The sequence below is a fragment of the Pelobates fuscus genome, chromosome 4, assembly GCF_036172605.1.
Source record: "Pelobates fuscus isolate aPelFus1 chromosome 4, aPelFus1.pri, whole genome shotgun sequence".
Taxonomy (NCBI): domain Eukaryota; kingdom Metazoa; phylum Chordata; class Amphibia; order Anura; family Pelobatidae; genus Pelobates; species Pelobates fuscus.
This window is the reverse complement of record NC_086320.1, coordinates 322,999,182-323,027,095: the sequence shown is the minus strand read 5'-3', so window position 1 is coordinate 323,027,095 and position 27,914 is coordinate 322,999,182. Positions and strand designations below refer to the sequence as shown.

General features: G+C 41.8%; 1 protein-coding gene across 2 annotated transcripts; it reads left to right on the top strand.

Annotated features, from left to right (window-relative positions):
* TRA2A (transformer 2 alpha homolog) lies at window positions 1-24,267 on the top strand. 2 transcript variants are annotated; one of them, XM_063452372.1, is made up of 8 exons: window positions 1-233; window positions 9,532-9,665; window positions 13,400-13,607; window positions 14,608-14,796; window positions 21,720-21,835; window positions 22,863-23,006; window positions 23,485-23,552; window positions 23,828-24,267. In XM_063452372.1, the coding sequence occupies exons 1-8, from the start codon at window positions 198-200 to the stop codon at window positions 23,836-23,838; spliced, it is 906 nt and encodes a 301-aa protein (XP_063308442.1). In that variant the 5' UTR covers window positions 1-197; the 3' UTR covers window positions 23,839-24,267. The 2 variants fall into 2 exon arrangements, with proteins under 2 accessions (XP_063308442.1, XP_063308443.1); XM_063452373.1 differs by having other exon boundaries at window positions 2-233; window positions 13,400-13,565.
* The last annotated feature ends 3,647 nt before the right edge of the window (window positions 24,268-27,914 follow it).

The following is a 27,914-nucleotide window of genomic DNA, read 5'->3' as shown; positions in this document are numbered from 1 at the left end:
GCCAGAGAGAGGCGCTGCCGCCATTTTGTGAGCGCGGCTGGTGGATGCTGAAAGACGCAGTGAGGTCTGCGAGAGGAAAAATAACCCCAGAAGTTGGAGGGGGTGGGAGAGCAACGTTACCACAGACCCGCCGCCGGTGAAGCAACCGCTCTCTTCATCCAGCGAGCCGAGTTTTTATATTAAAATACACCGCAGCTATGAGCGACACCGAAGGGAATAACTACAATGGCAGAGTGAGTATCTTCTCCTCCTAAAGCCGCCTGTCAGGCGTTGCGGCTACCGATTTCTCTCTCTGTGTGTGTGTGTGTGTGTGTGTGTGTGTGTGTGTGTTTCCGAAATAACTGGTGGGTGATTTCGGTACGGAGACCCCCGGAGCTGGCGCAGGTTGCCCGCCCAGGTCGGTACTCCGGACTTGGATTAAAACTGCCGGCATCCTGTGACGCGCCATGGCGGCGGGGGCCGATCGGTGTGCAGCAAGGTGGCGGCTTTGTGTGTGTCTGTGTCTGGCCCAAGATGGCTCCCGAGCGCCAGACAGCCGAGGAAGAGGGGGTGCTGCCGGCTGGGGCGAACCGTCTTGGCTGTGCTGCCTCACACAGAGCTTGATACGCAGTAATGACCTATGGCTTTATTATATGTTAGGTTGGGTTATGGTGCATTTTATGTGGGTGATGGACAAACCGGTTCACAAGTACAGCAAGGATGGGGGTTACTTATTATATCAGGAATTGGGTGGACCAGGGGATAAAAAGCTACAGTTTAGACTAAGGTAGAGGACCTTGAAAACCTGTACAGGTGGGCTTTTTTTTTTTGTTTTGTTCTTAAAGGTATTTGACAATTTGTACATTGCTATTTGTCCATCCTGCCCCATTAAAAGCTTTTTTTTAGCTGAATCCACTACCAATATTGCTCCTTTGATATACAGGTCTCACAATGTCCAAACAAAGGCTTCTAATAGAGAAGCCTGTGATTAGAGCGTTTGCCTGCTCAGTGTATACATGCGCTCTATGCCAGCGGATGTGTTTAGTTAAAAAAAAAAGTGTGTGTGTGTATATATATCTACAATTTATGTAATGGCGAGAACGCACAGAATTGAGAGAATATGCTTCCCATGGCAATCGTGATGCTAGCAAGGGTGAAGATGGTCTGTCAGGGTGCTGGCAGGCGTAATTTTTTTTTTTTTAAAACAGAATTTACTTTTGGCAGTCTGGAACAGAGTTTAGGGTTGCCAACAAAGTCATGTGCGCTTAGGTGTAGCTAGTACTTGGCACCCAAGCGCACATCTCTCTGAACGTGCTTCGCTTCGTACACACTCCTACCACCATGACCACTTCAAATCACTGAATTGGTGGTGGTTGAAATAACCCTTTAATGTTTGTGACTTATAACATCCAGGTACTTTGCCAGCTGCCACAATTCCTGGTTTAGTGCATAATGCTTGGTTATCAGTTTATGCAGTAATGGCATATCCATGCACATCTGACCGTGATGTGATAAAGTCCATCTCCAGTTCTCGAAGCATATCCTTCACGTTTAATGTGGCATTATTTCTTGTAAGCAATACCATCTTTTCTTAATTCAAACCAGGTGTTCCCCGTGGGCAAATGTGCAGACACTGCAGGTTGCACATGTTTGGAAAGTTCATATCTTTATTGCCTGGCTCTATCCTGGTGTAACTGAACTGTGTTTTTTTTTTCTAGTTTACTCGCTAAATAGAATTGCTATATCTTCTCAAATCTCGGTATTTGGTCGATGTTGCAATTGAGTTGGTTTTTCACTCCATTTCACTGTGGCTGGAAATGTCAGATGCCTGATAATCTGCTAAAATCTAGTTCAGTAAGGAACTGTTAGAATCTCTGCCAGTCTAACAGTTGAGCTCACTTTTAGTCGCAGACCCCCCTCCCCACACACATCTTCTTGTTCATACAGGCTAATTAACTTTTTAGTAACTCCAGTATTTATTAAAGGAACACTATAGTCACCTAAACTACTTTAGCTAAATAAAGCAGTTTTAGTGTATAGATCATTCCTCTGCAATGTCACTGCTCAATTCACTGTCATTTAGGAGTTAAATCACTTTGTTTCTGTTTATGCAGCCCTAGCCACACCTCTCCTGGCTATGATTGACGGAGCCTGCATGGAAAAAAAAACTGGTTTCACTTTCAAACAGATGTAATTTACCTTAAATAATTGTATCTCAATCTCTAAATTGAACTTTAATCACATACAGGAGGCTCTTGCAGGGTCTAGGAAGCTATTAACATGGCAGGGGATAAGAAAATCTTAATTAAATAGAACTTGCAATAAAGAGAGCCTAAATAGGGCTCTCTTTACAGGAAGTGTTTATGGAAGGCTGTGCAAGTCACATGCAGGGAGGTGTGACTAGGGTTCATAAACAAAGGGATTTAACTTCTAAATGGCAGAGGATTGAGCAGTGAGGCTGCAGGGGCATGTTCTATACACCAAAACTGCTTCATTAAGCTAAAGTTGTTCAGGTGACCTAGTGTCCCTTTAAAGAAGTGTCACTATGTTGTATAGAAATATGTGATTACTTTAAAATTGGAAGTGGTATAACCATCATGGGTCATATGATTTGCAAATTAGTTTACTTCTTAAATTGAGGTAATTGGCATACAAGAAGAGTCCCTGTTTTGTGTGCGCATATCACCTTGTTTAAGTGTATCTGGTGACAATACACTTGGGTGTTTGTTGCACTAGTTAACTGTGTATCTTTAAGCGCCACTTACTCCTTCTTTGGGTTATAAAACCTGTTTGTTTGCTTGAACATGTTTACTTGGCCTTTTAATGTTGGCTTTGCAATTCCTGTCTGGCAGTTTGTCTACGCTTCTTTTATATGTGCTGCTTCCAAAACTCCTGGCTTAAATAATATAGATATTAAAAGGTTAGAAGATTCATGTTATACTAAAGTGCCATGATAAATGTAATCTATAGAAGGCATCCAAATCTTGGGACTTGTGTGCTACTGCTTGTTTTATATTCCTATCCTTGTAATTAGTATATGTGTAATAATTGGGCAAGATTGTAAGAATAGTAACATTCCACTATTAGACTGTAATTAATGGGGAGGTATTTAGTGAACCTGCTATCAATAAGTTCACCTTCAAGTCGCTAAATTATTCAGTATGCAAATAAATATTGCACGCTGGCAACTGACATATTGAGCTTTTTTGTAGAGCCTGCAAGGGCATTTTCTGCCCTCACAACCTCCCTTTACTCACCATAGTGCCTTTAAAAAAACAAAAAAAATTGTCCAACCCTTCCAGTGTCCCCCTCCCACCAGCACACATTGAGTACTGGCTGAGCCAGCAAAATGGTCCTATATGGATGCAGACTTTTAAAGGGACACTGCACTGCTCGAATCCCCCCAAAAATCCAATGCAGTTCAGTGAGCCATTTTTGCAAGGCAGGTGCTTTGGGTAATAGCATGCCTCTTGAGTTTTTACTCCACTGAGCTAAACTACCAGAAGTAACAAGAGTGGTTGTCTGACAGTCAATGGGATGTTACAAGGTTAATTAATAAAAGGCCAATTTCTAGTGAAATCTTCACGTTTTGTAAAATAAAGATATCTTCACACCTATAGCACTTAATCAAGCTAAAATGCTTTTGTCTGGAGGTCATTCAAAGGATGGCTAAAGTCACCCAGGGCACTTAATCTCCATAAAGTGGCCAGGGTACACTGGTCCTCTCCTTTAAACTCTGCAATGTAAAACATTTAATGTGGGTTTTGAGGTGTTTACACAGTGCAGATGAAAACTTGGTCTCTGGATGCGGAAGCTCCCATTGGACAGAATTGATTCAATGCTTTCCTATGGAGAGGGTTGGGTGTGTATGGTGCTCACCACAAATTCACATCTGATCCTCAATGCTTTGTTATGAGGAGCTCTATTTTATAACAATTTATGGGTTAGGGGTGTTCTGCAACGAAAGACAGGGACACTTAAGTGTTAAAGGACCACTCTAGGCACCCAGACCACTTCAGCTTAATGAAGTGGTCTGGGTGCCAGGTCCAGCTAGGGTTAACTAATTGTTTTATAAACATAGCAGTTTCAGAGAAACTGCTATGTTTATCAATTAGTTAAGCCTTCCCCTATTTCCTCTAGTGGCTGTCTCACTGACAGCCGCTAGAGGCGCTTGCGTGATTCTCACTGTGAAAATCACAGTGAGAGCACGCAAGCGTCCATAGGAAAGCATTATGAATGCTTTCCTATGTGACCGGCTGAATGCGCGCGCAGCTCTTGCCGCGCGTGCGCATTCAGCCGACGGGGAGGAACGGAGGCGGAGAGGAGGAGGAGAGATCCCCGCCCAGCGCTGGAAAAAGGTAAGTTTTTACCCCTTTCCAGAGCCGGGCGGGAAGGGGTCCCTGAGTGTGGGGGCACCCTCAGGGCACTCTAGTGCCAGGAAAACGAGTATGCTTTCCTGGCACTAGAGTGGTCCTTTAAGAATTCAGATTTGTGTTCTTCTAATTTCCAGTAATTGTCTTGTTAATAAAGTACAGTGTGAAGAGGCATGTCCTGCTGTGATGATGTAGAAAGGAGACCTAAAAAGCTCAACAGGGAATTTAGATTTCCCTCAAAAATAATTCAGTAAGGATGGAGTAAAGGTGCTGGAGATTAAAGATCAGCTTCCTAAAACGATGCAATAAAATTTAGTGGTAATGGCTCGTGCGTTGAATGTTCATTTGAATTATTTACAGAAGTGTATCTAGTTCTGACTTGTGCAGGTAACTGCATTTAGTCTTGTTTGGCTGTTAGTTCTTTGACACGCTATTTTGCAAAAAGGATCGGCGTGTAGCATTTCTTGCTTTTAACAATTTTACTGAGCCTTTGGGATGGTTTACTTTTCTAGTGTAAAAACTTTAATAGTACTACCCTTATATCCTGGTTTCACTTTATTCAAGGGCAGATGAACTAGTCACACTGACAGTGCAGTCTCTTGCTTGTAGTAGATTTGTCTTGTCGACTAAAATGCTCTGGAGACTTGGTAGACTAAATTGAAATTTACTGCCAAAATTAACACTGGTTTAATAGACACTGCACCCAAACTACTTTAATGAGCTGAAGCGGTCTGGGTGTCTATAGTGACCCTTTAAGAATTGTATTTTTGACATTGATAAAACCTGGCTTCTAGATTCTAAGGAAATGTGTCAAGTCCTGTCCTAGTTTGCATTTAGATATGGTTGCGATCAGCTTTTTGCTCTTGATAATATTTTGGGTGCTGGGGTTCTACTGTTTGAAAATGTATTGGTTCTTATATAGTGCTTCTGTCACAAATATCTTATTTACAAACACCTGAACAATTGGATTAACAAACACTTTGATCTATTTGTTGAAAAAAAATGGAGATGCCATGTCACTCTATTTACTATGCAAATTGCCTCCTGGTATGAGCTTTGCAATGTTATTTAATTTTTTTTGTACACACTGCCTTTAGAAGTGTGTTGCAATCAAAGTTCTGCTTGCCTTTGGCTTGTTTTTAAAATGCAAAAACAAGCCGATCATGCAGCCTTGTGCTATTCTGCAATTTTTATAACGTACCCTGTTGTTTAATTTTCAAGTTTGTGTCTTTGCACAGTTCTTCCTACTTCCTTTGTAATCCTTCATACCTGGCCATCCACATGTTTAGGCTACTTCAAGAGTTCAGTTAATGTTTACCATTAAAGCAACACTAAAGGAAAATCATTACTTTGCATTCGGAAGCCTTCTCCCATATTCGATTCTGTGAACAGTGCATGTGTGGAAATGATGGCACTTAAAGCGGCACTGTCATGCCGAATCCCGTTTTTTTTTTTTAACTCCCCTCCCGCCTCCACTACATCCAATCGACCCCCTAGTCACCCCCAAATGCCCCTAAGCCCCCCACATTACCTATTTATTAATCTTTATTTTCTGCCCCGATCTATATTCAGGGCGCCGCCATCTTTGTGTGGGTAGGTGAAGTCCCTGTGGGACACGTCATCTACCCACACTACACAGACTGTGAGATTCCTGCACATGCCCAGTGAAACACCTGGACATGCGAACAGGAATTTCATCTATTCATTCATTCATTCATCAGACAGACGAATGAATGAATAGAAAAATCAGACGAACAAACGAACACTGAGTATCAGTGTTCATTTGTTCGTTCAGTTTATTACAAGGAGGGAGCTACCGGCGTGCAGCTCCCTCCTTGTAATATGTAAAGACAGAAGCGGCAGGGAGCTGTGCTCCCCACCACTTCATTAGCCCCCCATAATAGCATAAGGGAGATTCAAATCTCCCCAATGCCCCTACTCGCTATACCGCGAGTAGGGGCATGTCCAGGCTGCTAACTGTAAAAAAAAAAAGGGTAATAAGGGGGGGGGGGACCTACTGTCCTCCCCTGCCGGCCCCCACCCCTGGGCAGCGGGTGGGGGCCATAATGGGAATGAGGGGGGGGACCTACTGTCCTCCCCCGCCGGCCCTCACCCCTGGGCAGCGGGTGGGGGCCATAATGGGAATGAGGGGGGGGGGGACCTACTGTCCTCCCCACCCCTGGGCGGCGTGTGGGGGCCATAATAGTAATAAGGGGGGAGGGGACCTACTGTCCTCCCCGGCCCCCACCCCTGGGCGGCGGGTGGGGGCCATAATGGTAATAAGGGGGGGGGGACCTACTGTCCTCCCCCCGCCCCCACCCCTGGGCGGCGGGTGGGGGCACTAAGTAAAGTCCCCTAGTCACCCACCCCCCACCCAAATAAAAATGCCCCTAACTACCCCTCTCACCCTAAAAAATAGTGAGGGGGGAATAACATTGCTAACCTGTAAAGTAAAATTAAACTTACCATTCGACGTCTTCTTTTTTCTAAAATCTTCATTTTTCAGCCCCAAAAAAGGCCAAATAAAAAACCATCATACCAGTCGAACTAAAAATAAAATAAAAAACCCGAGCGCAAAAAAAACGACGAAAAAGAAAAAACCCGAGCACAAAAAAAATAATCAATCTTCACCCATGGAGGGCTCCGCGCAGACTGAGCTCCGCAGGGTGGGGCAAGGCTTATAAAGCCTTGCCCCGCCCTGCAATTAGGCTAAGAACACTCTGATTGGTGGGTTTAAGCCAATCAGAGTGCACTTTGTCATTTTACAAGCGTGGGGAAGTTCTTTGGAATTTTCCCACGCTGTGTAAAATGACACAGAGCACTGTGATTGGATGGATTTCAAGCCATCCAATCACAGTGCTCTGTGTCATTTTACAAGCGTGGGAAAGTTCTTTGGAATTTTCCCACGCTTGTAAAATGACACAGAGCACTGTGATTGGATGGATTTCAATATGTAAAAATATGTAACAGGGGGCGGAGTCTGACTGCCGAGGCCATAATGGTAATAATGGGGGGGGGGGACCTTCTCTCCCCCCCCACCCCCCCCATAATTTTACTTAATTAGGTTATTTTATTAATTACAATTAGCAGGACCTGCCTGACAACCCAAGCCAAAAGTCCAGGGAATTTAATTTGCTAGCACTATATTTAACCCTGTAACTTTCCAAGACACCATAAAACTTGTACATGGGGGGTACTGTTTTACTCTGAAGACTTCACTGAACACAAATATTAGTGTTTTTTAAAACGGTAACATGTATTACAACGAAGATATTGTCAGAGAAAGTGAATTTTTTTTTTTGCATTTATCACAGCCAAATGGTACTTACACGGACAATATAATTGATACATTTTACGGTTTTAAAACAGTAATATTTGTGTTCAGCGAAGTCTCCCAAAGAGAACAGTACCCCTCATGTACAGGTTTTATGGTGTTTTCCAAAGGTAGAAAGTCAAATATGAGGCTTGGGTTTCAGTTTTTTCACATTGAAATTCACCAGATTGGTTATGTTGCCTTTGAGACTGTACGGTATCCCAGGAATGAGAACTACCCCCATAATGGCATACCATTTGCAAAAGTAGACAACCCAAGGTATTGCAAATGGGGTATGTCAAGTCTTTTTTAGTAGCCACTTAGTCACAAACACAGAAAAATGTAACATGCTATATTTGACCCTGTAACTTCCGAAAACACCATAAAACCTGTACATAGGGGGGTACTGTTTTACACGCAAGACATTGCTGAATACAAATATGTGTATTTTATTGCAGCAAAATCAAACAGTATGACATTCACAGTTAGAATGTCACGTAGATCTAAACATTGATATGAAAGAGGTGAATTACGCCTGAACAGATATATAGTGCAAATTCCAGTTTTTGTTTACGTTTTGTTTTGATCACAACATGTACCTTTGGCTCAGTCCTTAAGGGGTTAATGGTTACCCTAGTAACGGATTTGAGATACATATATCTAGTGCAGTTTTATGCCTCTTTAGAGGAAGGTGGAATTAATATATTTAGTTTGTATCGGTGTAGAAGATTTTAAGTAGCTTGCAAGTTCTTGGTTAAAATATTTTGCAGATCCTAATGTAATTTCTATGGGTGATCTGTGCAAGCGTAAGTTTTCAAGATATAGATGGCAGGTGCTTTTGTTGACTGAGTAGGTAATTTTACAAAGTTTCACTTGAGTACTTGGTTAGTGGTAACTGTGTATTACCTTGTGAGGCAAAATGAGGAACAGAGGCTATATTGGTTGGTTAGCTAGCTATGTTAATATGCTGTATTAACTTTATTCCAGGGTTTTCCTTTTTTTTTTTTTTTTTTATAAAATTGTTCTAAAAAAAAAAGCACTGTGGAAAGGTAGTGCTAGACAAAATAGTGTAGGCTTTGTGTTGGAGTTTCTTGACTGTTGTAGATACCCTCAAGGGATGCTTAATAAACTTTAGGTAAGGCAGTGCCAAATCCTTTGAGGAAATGAGCGTTGACTTTCTTTTTATTTTTTTTTATACCTGCTGGCATTATACTTTTAGGCTAAATTTCAGTTCCCCAGCAGAGTATTCTAGTCCCTATTTGATTATATATACTAAATGTTCTTTTTCCATTAAGGTTAATGTTCGGGAAGAAATTGAAGAGTTCTTTCCAAGAATATGGAAGATAAAGCAAGATAAACGAAGGCTAATGAAAAGTTATAAAGATCAGAAAAATTCAATTGAATGGGGGAAATTTTTGAACAGAAGATTGGTCAGATAGAAGCACTTGAATATTTTTAAGGCTTTAATGAATTGTTTGAATTGGGGAAGAATACACGAAGTTGAAAAATGGAAAAAAAAAATGAAGAATGAAGAAAAGTATTAATCAAGAGAGACGTAGAATTAAAAGAATCTGGAAGAATGAATGGGTCCTAGGTTAAGTAAATGTATGGTTTATGTTCCAGTGTCTGTATGAACAAGTTAATGACTTTGCATGATATGTTAGCTAACTGAAATGGTCATCTGGTTGGAATAGGGTACTGCTAGCAAAATTGGCATAATGGGTTAAATACAGGATTATGGAGGGTCAAAACCTTATAACCTAACCACTTATTTTTCAGGTTTTTTAATCTAATTTGTGATATTTTTTGTAAAATGGGAGGCATTTACTAGAAACGTTCCAATTTTAATACATTCTATTGTATTAGGGATCCCGCTCCCGTAGTAAGTCACCAGATGGAAGTGCTGCCCGTGCAAAATCTGAGAGCAGGTCTGGATCACGCAGTGCGTCAAGGGCTTCAAAGCATTCAGACTCCCGTTCCCGATCCAGATCAAAATCCAGGTATGTAAATGTTTTGCAGTACACCCATGCTATGCAATTACTGACCCCCAAGCTTCGTACAGTGTCAGTACTTGAGGGATGTCCAAGTTAATGGGAAAAGTAGCATCCTAGGTGGGTGTCTATTGTGGCTTGTGGCACAATTACAGAATGATCTGTGCACTCCTATTTTTTTTCTGACGCACACAGAATGGTGCACTTTGACTGCCTTAGGCCAACTCGCAAAGTCATTAATCATGTTACAGGCCCTGCATGAGCATAAGCAAATGAAACACCTGCTACTAGTGCAAAACTCTCCAGGCTATTTAAAGAGGAAAATTCCATCCCACCAATGTCCACCATACCTCCACATAACCCTGAAGCTAGTTAAGGTTTGGATAAAACCCCGTTGGCTCAAAAACTGGGAACAATCTATTCTGAGTTGGAAGGAGGATGTGTAATCTTTTTGAGTGAATTTATAAACCAAGAAGGGAAATCTTTTTTGAAGGATTAAGAAGAGACTGAGAATCAGCAAGGCCATTTCCAAGTATTCAAAGAAACCCTTTGTTCCATCAGGCAGGCAATGGGCCTGTTGGGGTTACTCACTTCTGCCATTCCAGCACTAAAATGCAACGAAGGCTTACATCTGGTGTCTGCACGGAGAAATATTGTTGAACTGGAATCTAGACAATCTGGACATGGAGCTCTGTATTTCGGAAAAAGCTTGGGAGGGAAACCAAAGCCGGTGGAGAAAATTCAATATTTGTTCATTAAGGCCTGTCTCTTGCTCACAGGCGGGGTATCAATTACTACAGACACGTCTGGGTCAGGATGTGGGTGCTCACATAAATCCCTTGATGGATCAAGGAAGTTGTTCTTCAAAGGACATCTTCATGTTTCAAGGAATAGATAAAAAATCAACCAGACAACCTCATGAGCGTGATTTTAAACAAGCAAGGAGGAACAAGAAGCCAATATCTAGCAAAATTATGCAAAACCATAATCACATGGTCTGCTCTCAGGCATCCACTTACAGACTATAGAAAATCAGTTGAGACTATCTCAGCAGGGACTTCTGGAAACAAACTCTTCTCTCAGTCCTCACATTCTCAATGCATTCTCAGTGTGGTGGTGATTTCAGATGGCATATTTTATTTTTTCCATCTGGCTATGATTCCAAAGGTCCTTCCAAAAAAAAAATAAAAAAAAATACAGACTGATCCTCTGTACTTGCAATTATTTAATTTTGGTCAAATCGCAGCTGGTATTCTTTCATACTCCAAATTGCAATAGCAGAATTTTGGGAACTTCCAGTGTCAGAACAAATGGACAACAAAGATGTGATTATAGTATGTCAGAACACTTTCAACCTAAGGGCATGGAAACTGCAATGCTGAAACATAGTGGACATTGTTACCAGCTACAAGGAAAACCCATCTTTAGAATTTTACGTATTTTGGGGGGTAAAGTCGTTGCATGGTATCAGATAAATCTTAAAGGAGCACTATAGTGTTATTAAAACTGAGGTGGAACATAATGCACAGTGAGCACCATGGAAAGGCATTGAGTCATTGCTTTCCTATGGGGGATTTGAAGACTGGATGTCCTCATGCACAGAGACTTTGCGAGTTGGCCTAAGGCAGTCAAAGTGCACCATTCTGTGTGCGTCAGAAAATTGGCTTCTAAACTATTTAAGGTTTGATTCTCCCATTCAAAGTTAAGGTTCCTTCTGCTAGAGCTATAGCCACTTCATGGGTGGCAAGAGCTGTGTCCCCTTTAGAGGATGCCTGCAAGGCTGCCACCTGGTCCTCCTTCTAATATCTGGGCCCCAACGGATGCTTTCGGGTGTAAAGTGTTAAATTCAACTATTTAGGGAGTTTCTTCACATCTCTCTCAGGTACTGCTGCTGTATGCAGGGGAAAAAACGAAATTTTACTTGCTGTAAGTTTGATTTTTATTTTTTTCTTCTCCCTTCTTGGAATCAACCGCTTTGAATAGACTTGATGTTTTTGCATTATATTGTAGTTGTGTAATCTCTTGTATAACTGATCTGCTTAGTTGCTTAAAGGGATACTGTAGGCACCCAGACCACTTCTGCACATTGGAGTGGTCTGGGTGCCAACTCGCACTACCCTTAACCCTGCAAGTGTAATTATTGCAGGTTTTTTTAAAACTGCAATTACCTTGCAGGGTTAAGTCCTCCCCTAGTGGCTGTCTATTAGACAGCCACTAGAGGGAATTTCCTGCTCTATAGCCACAGGTTTTCTGTGCTAGAGCGTCGCTGGACGTCCTCACGCTGTGTGAGTACCTCCAGCGTCGCTCAATTCCCCATAGAAAGCATTGAAAACATCTTCAATGCTTTCCTATGGAGAGCTCTAATGCGCGGCATTGCTGCGCATGCGCATTAGGTCTCCTCAGCCGGCGGGCGGGATCGGATCAGTCTCGCCCACCGGCTGATGTAAGGAAGAGGAGGAGCGGAAGAGAGCAGAAACCACCGCCGAGGGACATCGGCAGGGGTCTCAGGTAAGTGACTGAAAGGGTTTTCATCCATTCAGCAACTGGGGGTGGGAGGGAGAGAGGGGACCTGCAGTGCCAGGAAAACAATCAATTTTCCTGGCACTGCAGGTCCCCTCTCCCTCCCACGGCGTGAGGATGTCCAGCGACGCTCTAGCACAGAAAACCTGTGCTATAGAGCAGGAAGTGCCCTCTAGTTGGTGGTCTAATAGACAGTCACTAGGGGAGGACTTAACCCTGCAAGGTAATTATTGTAGTTTATAAAAAAACTGCAATAATTACACTTGCAGGGTTAAGGGTAGTGGGAGTTGGCACCCAGACCACTCCAATGAGCAGAAGTGGTCTGGGTGCCTGGAGTGTCCCTTTAAGCAACTAAGCAGATCAGTTATACAAGAGATTACACCACGACAATATAATGCAAAAACATCAAGTTGATTCCAAGAAGGAAAAAAAAAAAACTGGAGTGTCCCTTTAAGTTATTTATAGCGCAAGGGGATGAAATCTCTAACATTTTTAATTATAGCAAGGAGGCTACTTGTCCCACCAACATAAACAACCCTCAGATAATACCACAAGTACGAAGGGAAATAATTTTTTTTTATTTTTTTTTTTTACAGGACTTAAAATTTCTTATTTTGTGTGTAGAGTAAAAGGGGAATGGTCACTTCTGGTATTTACATAATTGACCAAAAATTGCCAATAACTTTACTGTACGATTAGTTACTGTACTGCACTACATAAAGTGGAAAATACATCCTACACAAACAAAACCCTGACATTGTTATGCAATAAATGTCTGACAATAGATTTCATATTGAAGCATATGGCACTGCTTGTGTATTAAAATATTTTTTTTTTTCTTGTGTGCGTTATTGCCGTGTTAAGTAGATCCGTTATGCTTTTACTGGCTGAGCTACCTCTTTTCAGAAGAGAAACAAATACTTGACTTTGAACCTGACAGAAGCCTTCAGGTAGACTGACTTCTCTTCTCCGCATTCTTAAAACTCTACAGGAGCTCATATGGTTCTGTCATAAAGTCTCACAGAAGACTTATTCTATCCCAAGCTATGTTTAACAAATAGTAATGGAGTACAGATTATACACACAGGTGGCCAGGCAAATGCAGAATGCAACACTAACACATATGGCAAAAATATAGAAAATTTAATTTTGGTGCCTTTTTGTTCTTCTTATGATATATGAATATTTAGTTTGTGGATTTTTTTGTTTTATTTTTATTAAAGGTCCCGGTCAAGGAGGCATTCCCATAAGCGTTATTCACGCTCCAGGTCCAGATCTCACTCTCATAGAAGAAGGTCAAAGAGCAGATCCTACACCCCAGAATATCGCAGACGGAGAAGTCGCAGTCATTCTCCTATGTCCAACCGTAGAAGGCACAACGGCAGCAGGGTAGGTTCTCACTCTAGAATGAGAACAGGTCTGCCTAGAGAGGTTTGTCAACATCTATATTTTTGCCAATAAGTGGATTTGTCACTTTACTAATGTAAATGTTTAAAGTCTATAGTGGGTGTCTACAAAATGAAGAGCCATGGGGAAGTATTTAACACATGGGAGCACGTTCAATAAATGTGTGTGATGAAAAATGTCATCTTGCAAACAGGAATGGCAGCCCAATTGTGAAAGATAAATTCATAGTGTTTAAGACCTTAAAAATTTCACATGAAAAACATTTTACCATTTTTTGTTCCCTGCATAATATACCTTTAGGATTGCAGCTATTAGTTTACTTTTTACCCCACATATATAAAAAGGCCTTTAGCACATCAGAGAATGGCATTGTGATGCATATTGAGACCCTTTATTTAGAGGGGCACTGTATCACGTGGTAACTTATTTAGAACAACTTGATATAGGCATCCTAGTACTTCCAATCTGCTTTAGCAAGACTAACACTGTCAAATTGCGGACGTTTATGAAGTGTCTGGAAGTTATTTAATGTGCAATGGCAGTCTGACACCGGATACTAGTAGGCATTGTGGGTTACTGAAGTGCTTAGTTAAGTGTATAACTGTTCAAAAACAAAATAACGGTTATAAACTTAGTGTGATTCTAATTGTTTCTAACTACTACATATTGTGATTACGAGTGAAGTACCCTCTGTACCCTCTTTCAAGCATCTTGAAGGCTGACTGCATTTGCAATGCCGGCAGGCATAGATTTCTTGCCCAATAGCCATTAGTGAGCATTGTTACATGTACAGGGCTATTCACTAAAGTGAATTTCAAATTTAAGGCCAGAGTAGCCCAACTGAATGCATTGCTGACTGGGAGAATGTTTCTATTTCTGCTATTTTGACCTTTATATTTTAAATTCTCATTTCAGAGAATAAACCTGTCAGGCTGTTAGAAATCATACCATTTTAAAGATCTATATTATTGTATTGAAGGAGTTACTCTAAATGTGCAATTTGCACCTATTCTTTCTCTCACAGGCAAACCCTGATCCAAACACATGCGTTGGTGTTTTTGGCTTGAGTTTATACACAACAGAGCGAGATATTAGAGAAGTGTTTTCTCGTTATGGTCCTCTCAGTGGTGTCAATGTAGTTTATGATCAGCGGACTGGACGATCAAGAGGATTTGCGTTTGTCTATTTTGAACGCATAGAGGATTCCAGAGAGGTAACTTTGTGTTTTCTAGAAGTTATTCATTTTTATGTAGCGCACACTTACACTAATCCAACTACGTATCACAATTCTGCTATACATGATGTCTCAACATATGTTCCTATGAGTTGTTAATCTTTCTACAGCATAAAGTTTATCGAAACTAAACAATTCAGAATTCACTGCTTTTGCCGTAAGCTCTGCTTATAGTTAAGCTTAGCAGTGCTATAGGAAGTTGAAGGTATCATAATTATTTAACTTCTGGTCTTGCTGGTGCTCCTTTTTGCAGCAGATTAATTTTGAACCATCTTTTTAAATTGTCTTCATATATGGGGGGGTGGGATATGGGCAATCTCTAGCCTACAGTGTAAATTTAAAGGCACACTCCATGCACTAATTATCAACATTAAGCCGTGATTGAGCCAATTGGTTTCAGGATAGAGGTGTGAGTATATGAATTAACTTGTCATTGCCTCTCAACTTTATTTCAGTATAGGAATAAACAAAGATATTAAACATCTGTAGTTTGGGTCCAAAGAATGCACAGGTTTCTTTTTATTTTACTTGCTGAGTAGTCATGCTGTAAGTTAGAAAAACCTTGCAGAACATGTTTAACAAAGTTTTTGTAATGCAGTCATTAAGTGTGCATATCCATCATTCATTCAGTATTTTCAAAATGTTGAGTATTTACCATAAAATTCTACAACTTTGTTACTCTTGGTACATAAACCTTGTGTCCACTTGACATTTAGAAATGTCAAATTTTGTGAGCAAGATAGTGGTTGTTTATGGTAATCTAAAGCATTGTATAGTTGGCTGAACTCTGAGACTGTGTATTAGTCTTTAAAGTTCGACTTCTAATGTTTTTTTTTGTGGAAGGCACATTTTTTTTCCAAATGTAGCATATCACATGGTACACAATTTTCACTAGTATAAAGTGTTACTCTTATTTTAGACATGGTTATGGTGGTAGCAATCTGTATATGCAGTGTTTCACCAATAAACTGCCTATACAGAGAAATCTCTCATTTTATTCAGAGATATTGTTACAACCTCTGCCCATGTGACTTGGACAGCCTGGAACGCTATGCTATGCTGACTAATGTGTGATATAAAATTGGCATTCTATGCCCTCTCCCCCCCCCTCGATCAATCCAGGACTTGAGGATTACCCAGTTGTGTTTAGGGAGGTTTTAGAAATAAAAATACTTTAGACACAACTGTGAAATCCTTAAATCCTGGACTGGTAGGGATGTGAGGACTGATTTGGGAACTACTGCTTTACGCACTGGCAACAGACTTGGAGCCCTTACTTGCAGGCAGCTCTGTGCCTAAAAGTAGAACCCCAGCTTGCCAGCACGCTGTCCACCTCGCTGTACAACCCTCCCTTTACCAGCGATAGGAAGGAGGGCGGGCTTTAGTGTCGAGATGAGTGAACCCTATGCGCAGTATAGCGTTCAGTGGTCCAACAGTGCTTCACTAGGAGAAGCATTTGATTGGACCACGGGTGCAAAGAGGACAACTATAATTGTAGTATCAAGTGGAACACAAAATTGGCCTTTAGAAGGTAATGTTTGTTTCTTGAATTGTTATGAAAGACAATGTGTCCTTTCTGTCATTGTTGCATATAGTACTGAAACAGTCTAATGTAAACTTTCTTGCGAACGTTAAGGATTCTATTTGAGCAGTTGCCATGTTTGCAAGGCTGTAAATGTTTCAAATTAAACATGAAATTGCGGGTAAATACTTGTAATTAAGGAAGATGTGATACGAGATTAAGGTAGTGTGTATATATACACCATTAACTAGAACTCTCTCCAGTAGGTTCTTGAAGAACCACCAGATTATGAAAGAAAGGTGCATTAAAGCTACTTTTACTAAGTAGTAGGTTAAATGTACATACAAGGGATCGACCGATATTGAGCGTTTTTTTTTTTTATAGCTGATCCGATAATCTTTGAAATGTCAGGCCGATAGCCGATAAGTTACCGATATTCTGTACATTTACCACTTCGAAAAAATAAACAATTTCTAAAGTAAATGCACAAAATATACATGCCACATGTAGTGGATGCAGTGTGTTTACAGGCGAGGTTTGTGTGTTTGTGTAGTGTATATAATGTGTGTAGTGTTTTTTTTTTTTTTTGGTAAGTCGTTCCCCCCCTCCCTGTTGCCTGGCCAGGGAGGGATATGCTATTCCCCGTTGGTCCGGTGGCAGGGACTGTGCAGTGGGGGCCCAGCAAGCGCTTACTTACCTTCCCTTCAGCTCCCCTGTTTAACTCTCGCTGCCTACTTGCTGTGCAGAGCATTGCCATGGTAACCCGTGGCAACGGTCTGACGGCTGCGGGTCTTACGAGATTTACACAGTGGAGCTGCTGGGAAGGTAAGTAAGAGCTTCCTGCGGGTCCCCCCAGGACCACCGAACTTGTAATGGGCCTGGCGGTCCTGGTATGTAATATCGGTATCTTTATTTGCCGACACAGATATTATTGCTGAAAATACTGAATATTGCCAGATATCTGTCGATCCCTAGTACATACAGCAGATAAATTATATCTGCATATAGGTGCCAATGTTTTTGTTTATGCTTACACAGAATCTGATAAGTGATACTTAGAGATGCTTAAGAGTTGTACTCAAAGGATCAAAGCAGTTTTCCTGACACAATAGTGCCCTGAGGGTGCCCTCAACTTCGGGGTCCTCCTCCCTTGGTGCTGAAAGGGTTAAAACCCCTTCAGGAGCTTACCTTTATCCAGTGCCGGGCTTTCTTGGCGCTGGTGACCTCTTCTCCCCGCCGACGTCCGCTCCCGAGTGGAGCGGAATGCGCGGCAAGTGCCACGCGCGCATTCAAACAGTCCATAGGAATGCATTTCTCAATGCTTTACTGTGGACGTTCTGCACACTGGATGCAAATTTCGCATCCAGTGTCGAGATGCGCCTTTAGTGGCTGTCAGGAAGACAGCCACTAGAGGTTGGATTAACCCTGCTATGTAAACATACATTCTTTGAAACTATGTTCACAATGTGAAGGGTTAAAACCTTCGGGGGCCTGGCACCCAGACAACTTCATTGATATAAAGTGGTCTGGGTGACTATGGTGTCACTTTAATGTTCTAGGATTGGGTGTTTTATTAGACCACTGAGGTCTGCTTCTACGTGACCCTTATTTAATAGGGTATCTAATGAAAACCAATGACAGAGGTACTCCAAACACAGATCAGGTTATACTTTTTGATGGGTGTTTAATTTTTTTCATTAAGTTTGCATCTTAAGCCCTTCCCTTGTGCCCCAACCTTTAGTCTGTAGGTTCTTTTTGTAATAAGCACAAGTCATTACATGCACAACAGAGTTGTAGTTTAACCTTTTAAATGCATTTTACACTAGAAAATTAAAACACTTCTCTGAAATCCTTCCTGTGGCCATTTAATATAGCTTATGGGGATGAGCTCAGGAGTGCTGTGAAAAGTTGAGGGAGAAATGGTCAGTTGGTGTCATAAACACCAAAAAAACAAAGCACAGGGCGCCACAATCACTAAAGGCAATATAAAATGGGGGTAAAAAAGGAATATAGAAACAAAGATAAATAGCAAGAATTTATCGATAAAGTATACACACTTCGCAGCACAAAACAAAAATTAATAAATATAAAAGGCCACAATAGGCCAAAGACCCTTAGGTATAGCTGCTTAACACAACATAATACTGGACTGAATGAACAAAGTGTAAGTAAAGATAGAAGTAAAGGTGCACAAAGTCAACCACTTTCAAGTTCAATATATAATGAACTAAAGGCAAAATATTGCACAAACAATTAAAAACCTGCATATATGCAAATAAAACCGCTAATACCAAACTGCAGGGTCACAGGATATGCTCAACGCGTTTCGTCTTGTGACTTCCTCCGCATATATGCTGGTTTTTAATTGTTTGTGCAATATTTCGCCTTTAGTTTCATACAGTTGGCTTTAATTTAGCCAACTGTATGCAACCCAGACCATCATCATGCAGATGATCATAGGGATAAGACTGCCTCTAGTGACTGTGAAAAGCAGGATACACTTCCAGTGGTCGTTTGGTAGACAGAGATGAACTCGGTAAAACACTGAACAATCTTTGCACAAGGACGTCCAGTGTCTGGGAAGAACGAATGTGCCGTGCACATTGTTGCCCCTTGCGATGACTATGGACAAGGCAGTTTTGTTTTTTTTTGTGAAACCTTTAATTGCTGTGCGATTGACACTAAAGTGTTAGCAGTTTTGTATACCTAAAAACTGTTCCCCTTACCTGTGAGTCAGTTCTCTGCACAAGAGGGTATGAGATCTGGTTCTCCTATCACGACTACAGAATATCTGATGTTGTCCTTAGTACTCTAGTCTAACACAAGGATTCAGTCCTTGCTGTTCAGATGTGAGTAAGGCAAGTTGTCTCCTACTTGTGTGTGTTCCCAAGTAGTGCTGAGAGAGGGGAGGGGTTACTATAAGATAACACTCAACAAACCTGGTGTGACTTTATAATGCAAGAAATTCCTGAAAAGCCATAACCTGGATTACATGGTTTAGAAAATATTTAAAATGAACCTGTCATGACACTCGCTTAACTGCCTTTTGCAATAATGTATGATTGAAGGTCATTTATAGAAATTGTACAATGTGAGGTTAGGGGGTTTAGCCTCTTGCAAAATGGTGCAAGATTGAAGTGACTTGCCCCTTGAGTGCATGAATTGATACTAGTAAGAATATTTACTGTTGGAATATTCATTTAAACAATCTAAATGTGTAATTTGTAGGTTAATACAAATACTATATAAAAACACTAAATAAAGGCCCTCTGAAACTTTGATTTAGAGTGCCTCATTTAGTCCGTGAAAAAGGATGGCTACTCATACTATTAACTGGGCGCTCTTGTTGTGTGCCACTAGGTGGCAGGATCGAGATCCCTTTTCGGAACGGATTTCCACGTGTCTACATTAAAGCAATAAATGGCTTTTTGTCATCATGACTTTGGACAGGAGTCTGCACAATCACAATATTTGTGTGATTCTAATCTAGCGCCATCCATACTGGACCTTGTGTCCGCCTTACTAGACTTAGTCTGCATGTAGTAAGTACGGGGATTGCAGACACGGCGTGTGTTTAATAGTCTATATTATCCTGACACCTCGCCTCATACACCATGAATGTGAGCTCGGTACCGGGTTAGAAAGTGGGGTGTATCGTGTCCCTACACAAACCTGACTCGGGCATTTCTAATAATGTAGAACATATGTAGCGGCCTCACAATGCTTCTAAACTACATTTCCCATTATGCTTAGCCAGCTTTAGTTGGTCGAGCATTATAGGAGATGTAGTTTTGGGTTGAGCGCAGAGATTAGCGAAATAATTGAGAATGGGAGATACGGGCGGTAGTGATACTGAGAGCATGGCGTGTGTGCGGTTCGGGGAATCTGATAATTCAGAATTAAAGCCGCCCGTGTTACGGGACTCGGGTGACACGTGGTGTCCTGGATGGGAATAATTGGTGTTTGCCGCATGGTGCTGTCCGTGGCGTGGTTTCGGTGTCCAGGCGGGCTTGGTGGCCATCATTCCGTATCCGCTATCAGGCGGCGGGGAGACGGACTGGCCCCGGCCAGGTATCCCCGACTCCTGCTCCCATGGCGAGCCTGGCCCACGCCTCGTGTCACTGCGTGCTTTGCGTAAAGCTGCGCCCGCGTGTGTCATGCTCTTTACCAGGCCCAGGCCGCCATTTTGTCGTTGGTGATGAGAGGTGGGGGCGGGGAAAGACTTGTGCTGAGATGGACGCTGCGAGGCGGGGAGAAGCGCGAAATGGCAGCCCGACCACGTGCATGGGAGCTCGTGCCGTTCCAATCCTCTCGCGGGCGCGCGCAGACCCTCTGCACGAGTAAACCGCTGTGTGGGGCGGGGTTAACCAGTTAGCGGCCGCCTGGGAGTCCTGGCTACATTGTGCGCGTTCACTGCTGTGGGGGCGGGGTTGGGGTCACGATGCGTGTGGCTCCTAAGCTTTAAAAAAAAAAGTGGTCGGAAAAAAGGCTTTTGTGAAAGTGCCGTGTATATATATATTTTTTCTCTAAATTGTGTTGGTGAAACTCCGTAACGTCCACGTTTTGCTGCCACAAAAAGACAATTTCTCGTTTAAACGTTGCAGTTTTGTGTAGTTTGCTGCTGTTGTACATTGCAGAGGTGGTTTTCATAATTTCATTTAGCATTGACAATATCTGGTACTTTCTATCAGAAATTTAATACACACTGAAAATCATGAGCTAGTGGCTTACTTTGCAAGCTGTTCTGTGGATTTTAGTCAGATTTTTCACTCAAAAATGAACACTCACTAGTACCCTCTACCACTCTTAAGAGTTATTGAAATACACATCATGGGATTTGGTAGCAGCTCCCCAATGCATGTAGAAGAAGGACGTTGTTATAGGACAAAAGGGTACTCCAAATCATGGATAGACATGCTTGTCTGACTAGCTTATACTAGTTTAGTGCAGTGTACTTTAGAATAAATCTAAATGAAAAATTGGTCCTGCCATGTGACGTGGGATTTTGTTGCACTAGACCAGCGGTGGGGAACAGGCTCTCCAGATGTTTTGGACTACACCTCCCATGATGCTTTTCCAGCATTATGTGTGTAAGAGCATTATGGGGGATGTAGTCCACAACATCTGGAGAGCCGAAGGTTGCCTATCCCTGCACTAGACACAGTACTTCACCAGCACCATCTCCTGCATACAGGACTTTAATTCTGTATTTCATCAAACCGTGTAACATCATTTATTTAAAAACCTAATATTTGAACATAATGTACAGAGGCAGGGCACAAAGAAGGGAGACATTAGTGCATTTTCTTCTTTGCAAGGAATTTCCTCAGATTTCACATCAAATGTCAAGACATCTCTAATATTTTTTTTTCTTTTCTAGGCCATGGAACATGCCAATGGTATGGAACTAGATGGCAGAAGGATACGGGTTGATTATTCAATAACGAAGCGGGCACACACACCAACTCCAGGCATTTATATGGGAAGACCTACACAGTAAGTCACAACATATGAGCTACTCTTTTGTTTTTAGAAATCTGTGGTATTGTACATTGCAATGATGTTAAAAGCCTTGTAACTGCAGATATTTAAAACTTTAATCCCCCATATGTAAATAGTCAAAACATTTTTAGGATGTTTTGAACGGTTGTCATGTTCTCAGGTGTCTGCCAAGTGCCTCTATGCCCTACTACTGCATCAAGTCAGGTAGAAGCCATCTGCCTGAGCTAAGCTCATTAACGGAGAGCACTGCATGAGTTTCTGGCTCTCCTGAAAGCTTAAAGGAGGTGGTAGACGGACTGCAAGTTTATTATGTGTTTGTCACGAGCAAATTAAAGTGGCTCTGTATTATTCACAAAGGCTCCCAATGGTGACTTCTCTGCTTAGTGTGTGGTGTTTTTAAAAGCTGTCACTTGCATTTGCATATGTTGGGTAATGTTCGATGTACTTCATTTGCCAGGAGCCCATGTCATTGTTGTACTCTTCTGCATATGTGACTGTTCAACACTGAGGTTTATGTGGATTCTGCAGTAGCTTCCATAGGTGTCTTGCTATATATAGGGTGAGGTAGAGGCAAAAAATGCCAGCAAAATTCTAAATGTAAACAAAGAACAAGTTAGACCTGTGCTGCAGATACTCCACCACACTGAAGTCCCAACAGTGTATATACAACCAAAAAACAAACACGAGTCCTGCACATCCAGTATAGGTGTACACACCCAGGTGCTACCACAATTTATTTGAGGACAAAGTTAAAACAGCAAACGTTTCGAGCAGCAGCCCTTTCTCATTCGCATTGAGAAAGGGCTGCTGCTCGAAACGTTTGCTGTTTTAACTTTGTTGCGCACACACACAAACTCCATGGAAGCTCCACCTAATGTCAAATTCGGGAAAAGATGCATAAAGCAAAGTAGTCCTTGCATTTCAGGGAGTATTTTCTTGTACAATATATATATATATATATTTTTTTTAAAAGCATATTTCTACTTGTGGCATCGGTGTTAATGCTAACGTTTTGTTACAGTGGTGGTGGAGGTGGAGGTGGCAGCGGCGGTGGTGGTGGCAGTAGTGGCGGCGGTAGCAGCAGTGGTGGAGGTGGACGTCGTCGGGATTCTTACTATGACAGAGGATATGACAGAGGATATGACGAATATGATTATAGATACAGGTAAGTGACCACGTAATTCTGTTACATTTAACCCTTTTAGTTTGTGTTTATACTAGATGCACGCATTTGTCACCCCTTTTCCAAGAGAGATCTAGGAAGTTTATATTTTAACCCCTTAAGGACACGTGACATGTCATGATTCCCTTTTATTCCATAAGTCTGGTCCTTAAGGGGTTAAACGTGAGAAAGATGACTCATTTTATGCTTTCGGTCCTTTTAATGCCAGTTGCAAAAGTGTCAATTTTCCTCCTTAAAACGGTTTTAGTATTAATATAGTAGCTTGTACCTAGTTGTATTTGACATTCACTCCATGAAAACTTGCACCCAGCATAGTAAAATTTGTAGTTTTATAATTTTCCTTCATGTTTGTATTTCAACATGTTAATGGAATGCAAAAACTGAGATTTAGCAGTCTGTAGTGTTTGTCTTTTTTTTTTTTTTTTTAAAACAAATTCACATGTTCCTCCCTAACTTACAGGAGACGATCACCTTCACCTTACTACAGCCGCTACAGATCCAGATCACGATCACGCTCATACAGTCCAAGTGAGTAAAAACTGTGTCTACCCTATTCTGCTGAATAGGAGATATATTGGCAATACTTAAACACCAAAATGAGCCACCTGCCCTACATTTCATGTGATTCTTCTGAGGTGTCTAACGTTTAGGAAAGTTCACTTCCATCCCGCTTATGCTAAACCTCTCATTACCATTAAATGTAAATGGTCACTTGAACACTGACATTTTAAAATGTTCAAATAAATTTGAGTAACCTGTTGCCCAGATAAACTGTAAAATTGTTTTTATTTTTCTCCTTATAGGGCGCTACTAAGACATTGAAGACTCAGATTTTTTTTTTGATTTTTTTTTATTTTTTTTAAGTGGAAACCTCCTATGATCTGTTTTTAAGAACATCTTGAATCTGCAGTTTTCTGTTTAAATGTATTGTTCTATTCCTTGCAAAACAATAGTATTGCTGTAGGTTTTATGCATTGGAATATCCATAGCATATAGAAGTGAAACACAATTTTGATAGTGGTATTACCTTGCAATGTTGTCTTGCAATCTTTAGAGTCCTGGTAACTGGGAACCTTTTGAGATGCTTCATTTAATTCATATTTTGTTTTTCTTGCTTATTTTATTTTTCTCCCTTGCAACTTTTTGGTTTTGTACCAGCCACACCTGAACATTATTTTGAAGGGAGCGATTTTTGTGATAGTAACTGCGTGTATATTGAAAATAAAAAACCTTGTACATTGTCTATTATGTTTCATATTTTGTGTGTAAAATTTATATATATTTTATTTCATTTGCCATTGGCATAATCAAAGTGCACAGTTTCAGTGTTTGGCAATTATGTCCCAGTGATTTCCCAGATGTTTGCTTCCAAGTCAGTTATTTTATGTTTATGTACATAAACAGTTTTGTTAGAATATGGATTTTAAGACTCAAGGCTAAGACTGTGGATATTGGTGTTCATCTCCATTTGAGGGGGAATTTCTGTTTAAAACGTTCAAAACTTTTATGAAGTAGAAAATCTTCTCTCTCCACCAAAAACACCAATCTTTTTAAGTGCTAGTAGTAGATAAATGGAAGTATTAAACCTGAAAGAACATTTTCGTGGAATAAAAGAATGGGAAATCCATAGATGTTAGCAGTATGGTTTGGAAAGCGATAAGTGGTTTCCCATTAGGGATCAACCGATTATCGGTTTTACCGATATAATTGGCCGATATTCGGTATTTTCGTCAATATCGGTATCGGCCAATTCAGATACCGATATTGCCGATAATACCTCCTAGGACCGACAGGCTCCCGTCAGAGCGTTGCCACTGGTTACCATGGCAACACTCCGTGCGGCACGCTGGCCACGAGACTTACCCCAGTGGAGCTGGAGGAGCTTCCCCACCAACAGCTCAGCCAATGCCACTGGACCACCAGGGATTAACATATCCCCCCCCTCCCTGGCCAGGTGACAAGCAGGGAGGGAGGGGGGGGGGGGGGGGGAGAACAACAACAACAAAATAGAGTGCCGGGCCGACTGGGCGCCATCCGCATGGGCTCCAGCACCAAACCCCCCAAAAAGACACTGAAAACCGTCCCAGCCTAATTCCGCATACCTCGACATCATTGAACGGAAAGCGACCCCAGCTCAGTCCCGTTGCCGGCAAGAAGCTCATCACCAGCCGGGCAAGCTGGAGACCATGCACGGCCTACATGTGGCCGCACAAATGAAAGCTGACAGCTATAGGGAGCTATAGTGCCAGGAAAACAACTTTGTTTTCCTGGCACTTTAGTTTTCCTTTAAATCTGATATTCACTTTGAATTCCTGACAGTTCTCACATTAGGGAATAACCCCAATTTCCTCTGTGATTATACACAAGTGATACAAATCTATGTCTAAGCATGAAAACCTATGGAATGATGGGCTCCAGAAAGGAACATTCTGCTCAGTTTAAACTTAAAAACGTATTTCACACAAACCGTACATTTGATTGCATAGAATAAACCGTTGCCTTTTCGCACAGTTTACCATGAACAATTGTTCCATTTGTTAAATACGTGTCAGGGGATGGAGTGAAATTGAATGTCTGTTGTAGCTTGAACTGGTAACCTGGTCAACACCGAATGTATTAGTCAACACAAAACCTCCAAGTAGTTACACTCAACAGTAAACAGAATAATATCTTATTAAATCACCATATAACTTCAGTCAAATACGCAGCTAATCAGGAGCCAGAACTGCAGAGTGTTAAGACAATCACTAATGTCCTAAGAGTACAATAGTTTATTGTTCTCAAACAAACCAATCTGCCTGATCAGATCTTGCTCACAACAGGCTGCCAAAGATCACTTGAAATAAAAATCCACACAATGGGAAACCAATAAAATGTTCTCCTTGCCCCTCACTATGCATGCGACCCCCCAGACATGTTTACAAAGGACTACAAAAGTAAGTACATATTTATATCTAGCCTTTGGCATACAGATTTGTAATTGTAATGCAAACTGTGTGGTTTACTAAATATTGGATTTTGTTAGGATGGACAACATCTGGTGAAAAATTCAGAATTTAATCTGAAATATTCCCTGGCAAGAAAATTGTCACCCCCCATCCCCACTGTACCTAGATGCTAGGTGTCCCTAAGCAACAAGCCACCTCCCCCAATGAAAAACAAGCCTACCTATCCACTCACCCTAACCATTGTGAGAGCAGAGCTAAAAAATGCAAACCTTGTTTCTTCTTACGCCTCTAATTGAATATTAAAAAAAACAAAAAAATAAACGTGTTTTGCAAAAACCTGCCAAAAATATTTTAAAATGTGCCACAACAAGTGAGCCCCTCGAGGACTCTGAAGAGAATAAGCTTCAAGGTGGGAAAAGGGATATATTTTATTAGCCCCAAACTGCTGCCTGTTGGAGAGGCTGGGGGGGTGGACATGAGGTCGTCCTTCCTGGTTAGCATGTAAATCGAACAAATCAGACGCATCCTATATAAGGAAGCCAATAATGCTTGCAAAAAGGAAATTAAAGTGGCTAAACTAGAAAAGGAGAAATTGATAGCCAAAGAGTGCAAAACCAACCACCAAAATTTTTCAAGTACATCAATTCTAAAGAAAAAAAATTTAAAAAATGGAAGTGAAGGTACACTGGCAACATAGATAAGTCTGTTAATTAATGAAGACCAGGAAAAGGCAGACATTTTAAATAACTTTTTTTTTCTTCAGTATATATTAATGAGGATCCTATGGCAAGAGATATGCAAATGATTGCTGCAAAAAACTTGCAGATACGACTCGAGACAAGGTATTACAGCAGTTAAAGGAAATAAATGTAAATAAAGCCAGAGGAGGCTCTTTAATCAGGCGGCTTAGGTGGCCGCCTAAGGCCTCGTGCTGGCTGGGGCCTCGGGGCCGCCTAAACTGCCTAAGGGCAGACTGTGTCGGGTCCAAGGTCAGTGACCGAGGACCCGACACCAGGAGGAGGCCCCTCCTGTCTGCTCGGCCAGTCATCAGAGACACCAGTCTGCAATCCGCAGAGCTGCAGACCATGTGTCTCGCCGAGAACTGACCAATCAGACCAATCTGATGGGTCTCGCGAGATACATGGGCTGCAGCTCTGCGGAGCTGCAGACCGGATGTAATGGCCACCGGACCGCCAGGGAGCCCACTGAACCACCAGGGAATAAAGGTATTTAGTACCCCCATCACCCCCTCCCTCTGACCATCACCACCCTTTAATATCACCCCTCTCACTCCCCCACCCTCTCACGATCACCCCCCTCTCACCATCACCTCCCTCACACCATCACCCCCCTCCCTCACACCATCACCCCCCCTATCCCTCACACCATCACCCCCCCTATCCCTCACACCATCACCCCCCCCCCCCTCACTCCATCACCCCTCCTCTCCCTCACACCATCATCTACTCACACACAGGATACACACACATAGGATCACCCCCCTTACACACTCAGCCTCCCCAGACATACTGTTAGCATCCCCTTACACTGCCTCCTCCCCCTACATTGTCGTCACCCCCACACTGTCAGGCTCTTCATGCATCCACACTCACATTAACCACTCCTAATCCTGTTACTCTAACCCCTTCCAAACTCACCTGCCTTCACTCTGCCACACTCACCCTGTCACATTAACCCCCCTTAATCCTGTCACACTCGTCCCTCCTACCATGCCACAATTGCCCTGACACACTTACCTCTACTCACCCTGTCACACTTCCTCATCCAAGCATGTCATACTCCCTCTATCTCACTCACAACCCCCCCACCCTGTCCATTTACCCTTTTTGCCCTGTCACACTCTCCCTGCCACTGGTACCCCTTTACTCCCCTTCTAACAGTCACCAGCTGAAGACATTCATCATACACACAGGAAACATAG

Bases quoted from the DNA above. Each gene is read 5' to 3' on its own strand.
- TRA2A (XM_063452372.1), top strand. From the start codon at position 198: ATGAGCGACACCGAAGGGAATAACTACAATGGCAGA. The intron at 14,797-21,719 runs GTAACTTTGTGT...TTTCTTTTCTAG, and splicing joins GCATAGAGGATTCCAGAGAG to GCCATGGAACATGCCAATGG. The intron at 21,836-22,862 runs GTAAGTCACAAC...GTTTTGTTACAG, and splicing joins TATATGGGAAGACCTACACA to TGGTGGTGGAGGTGGAGGTG.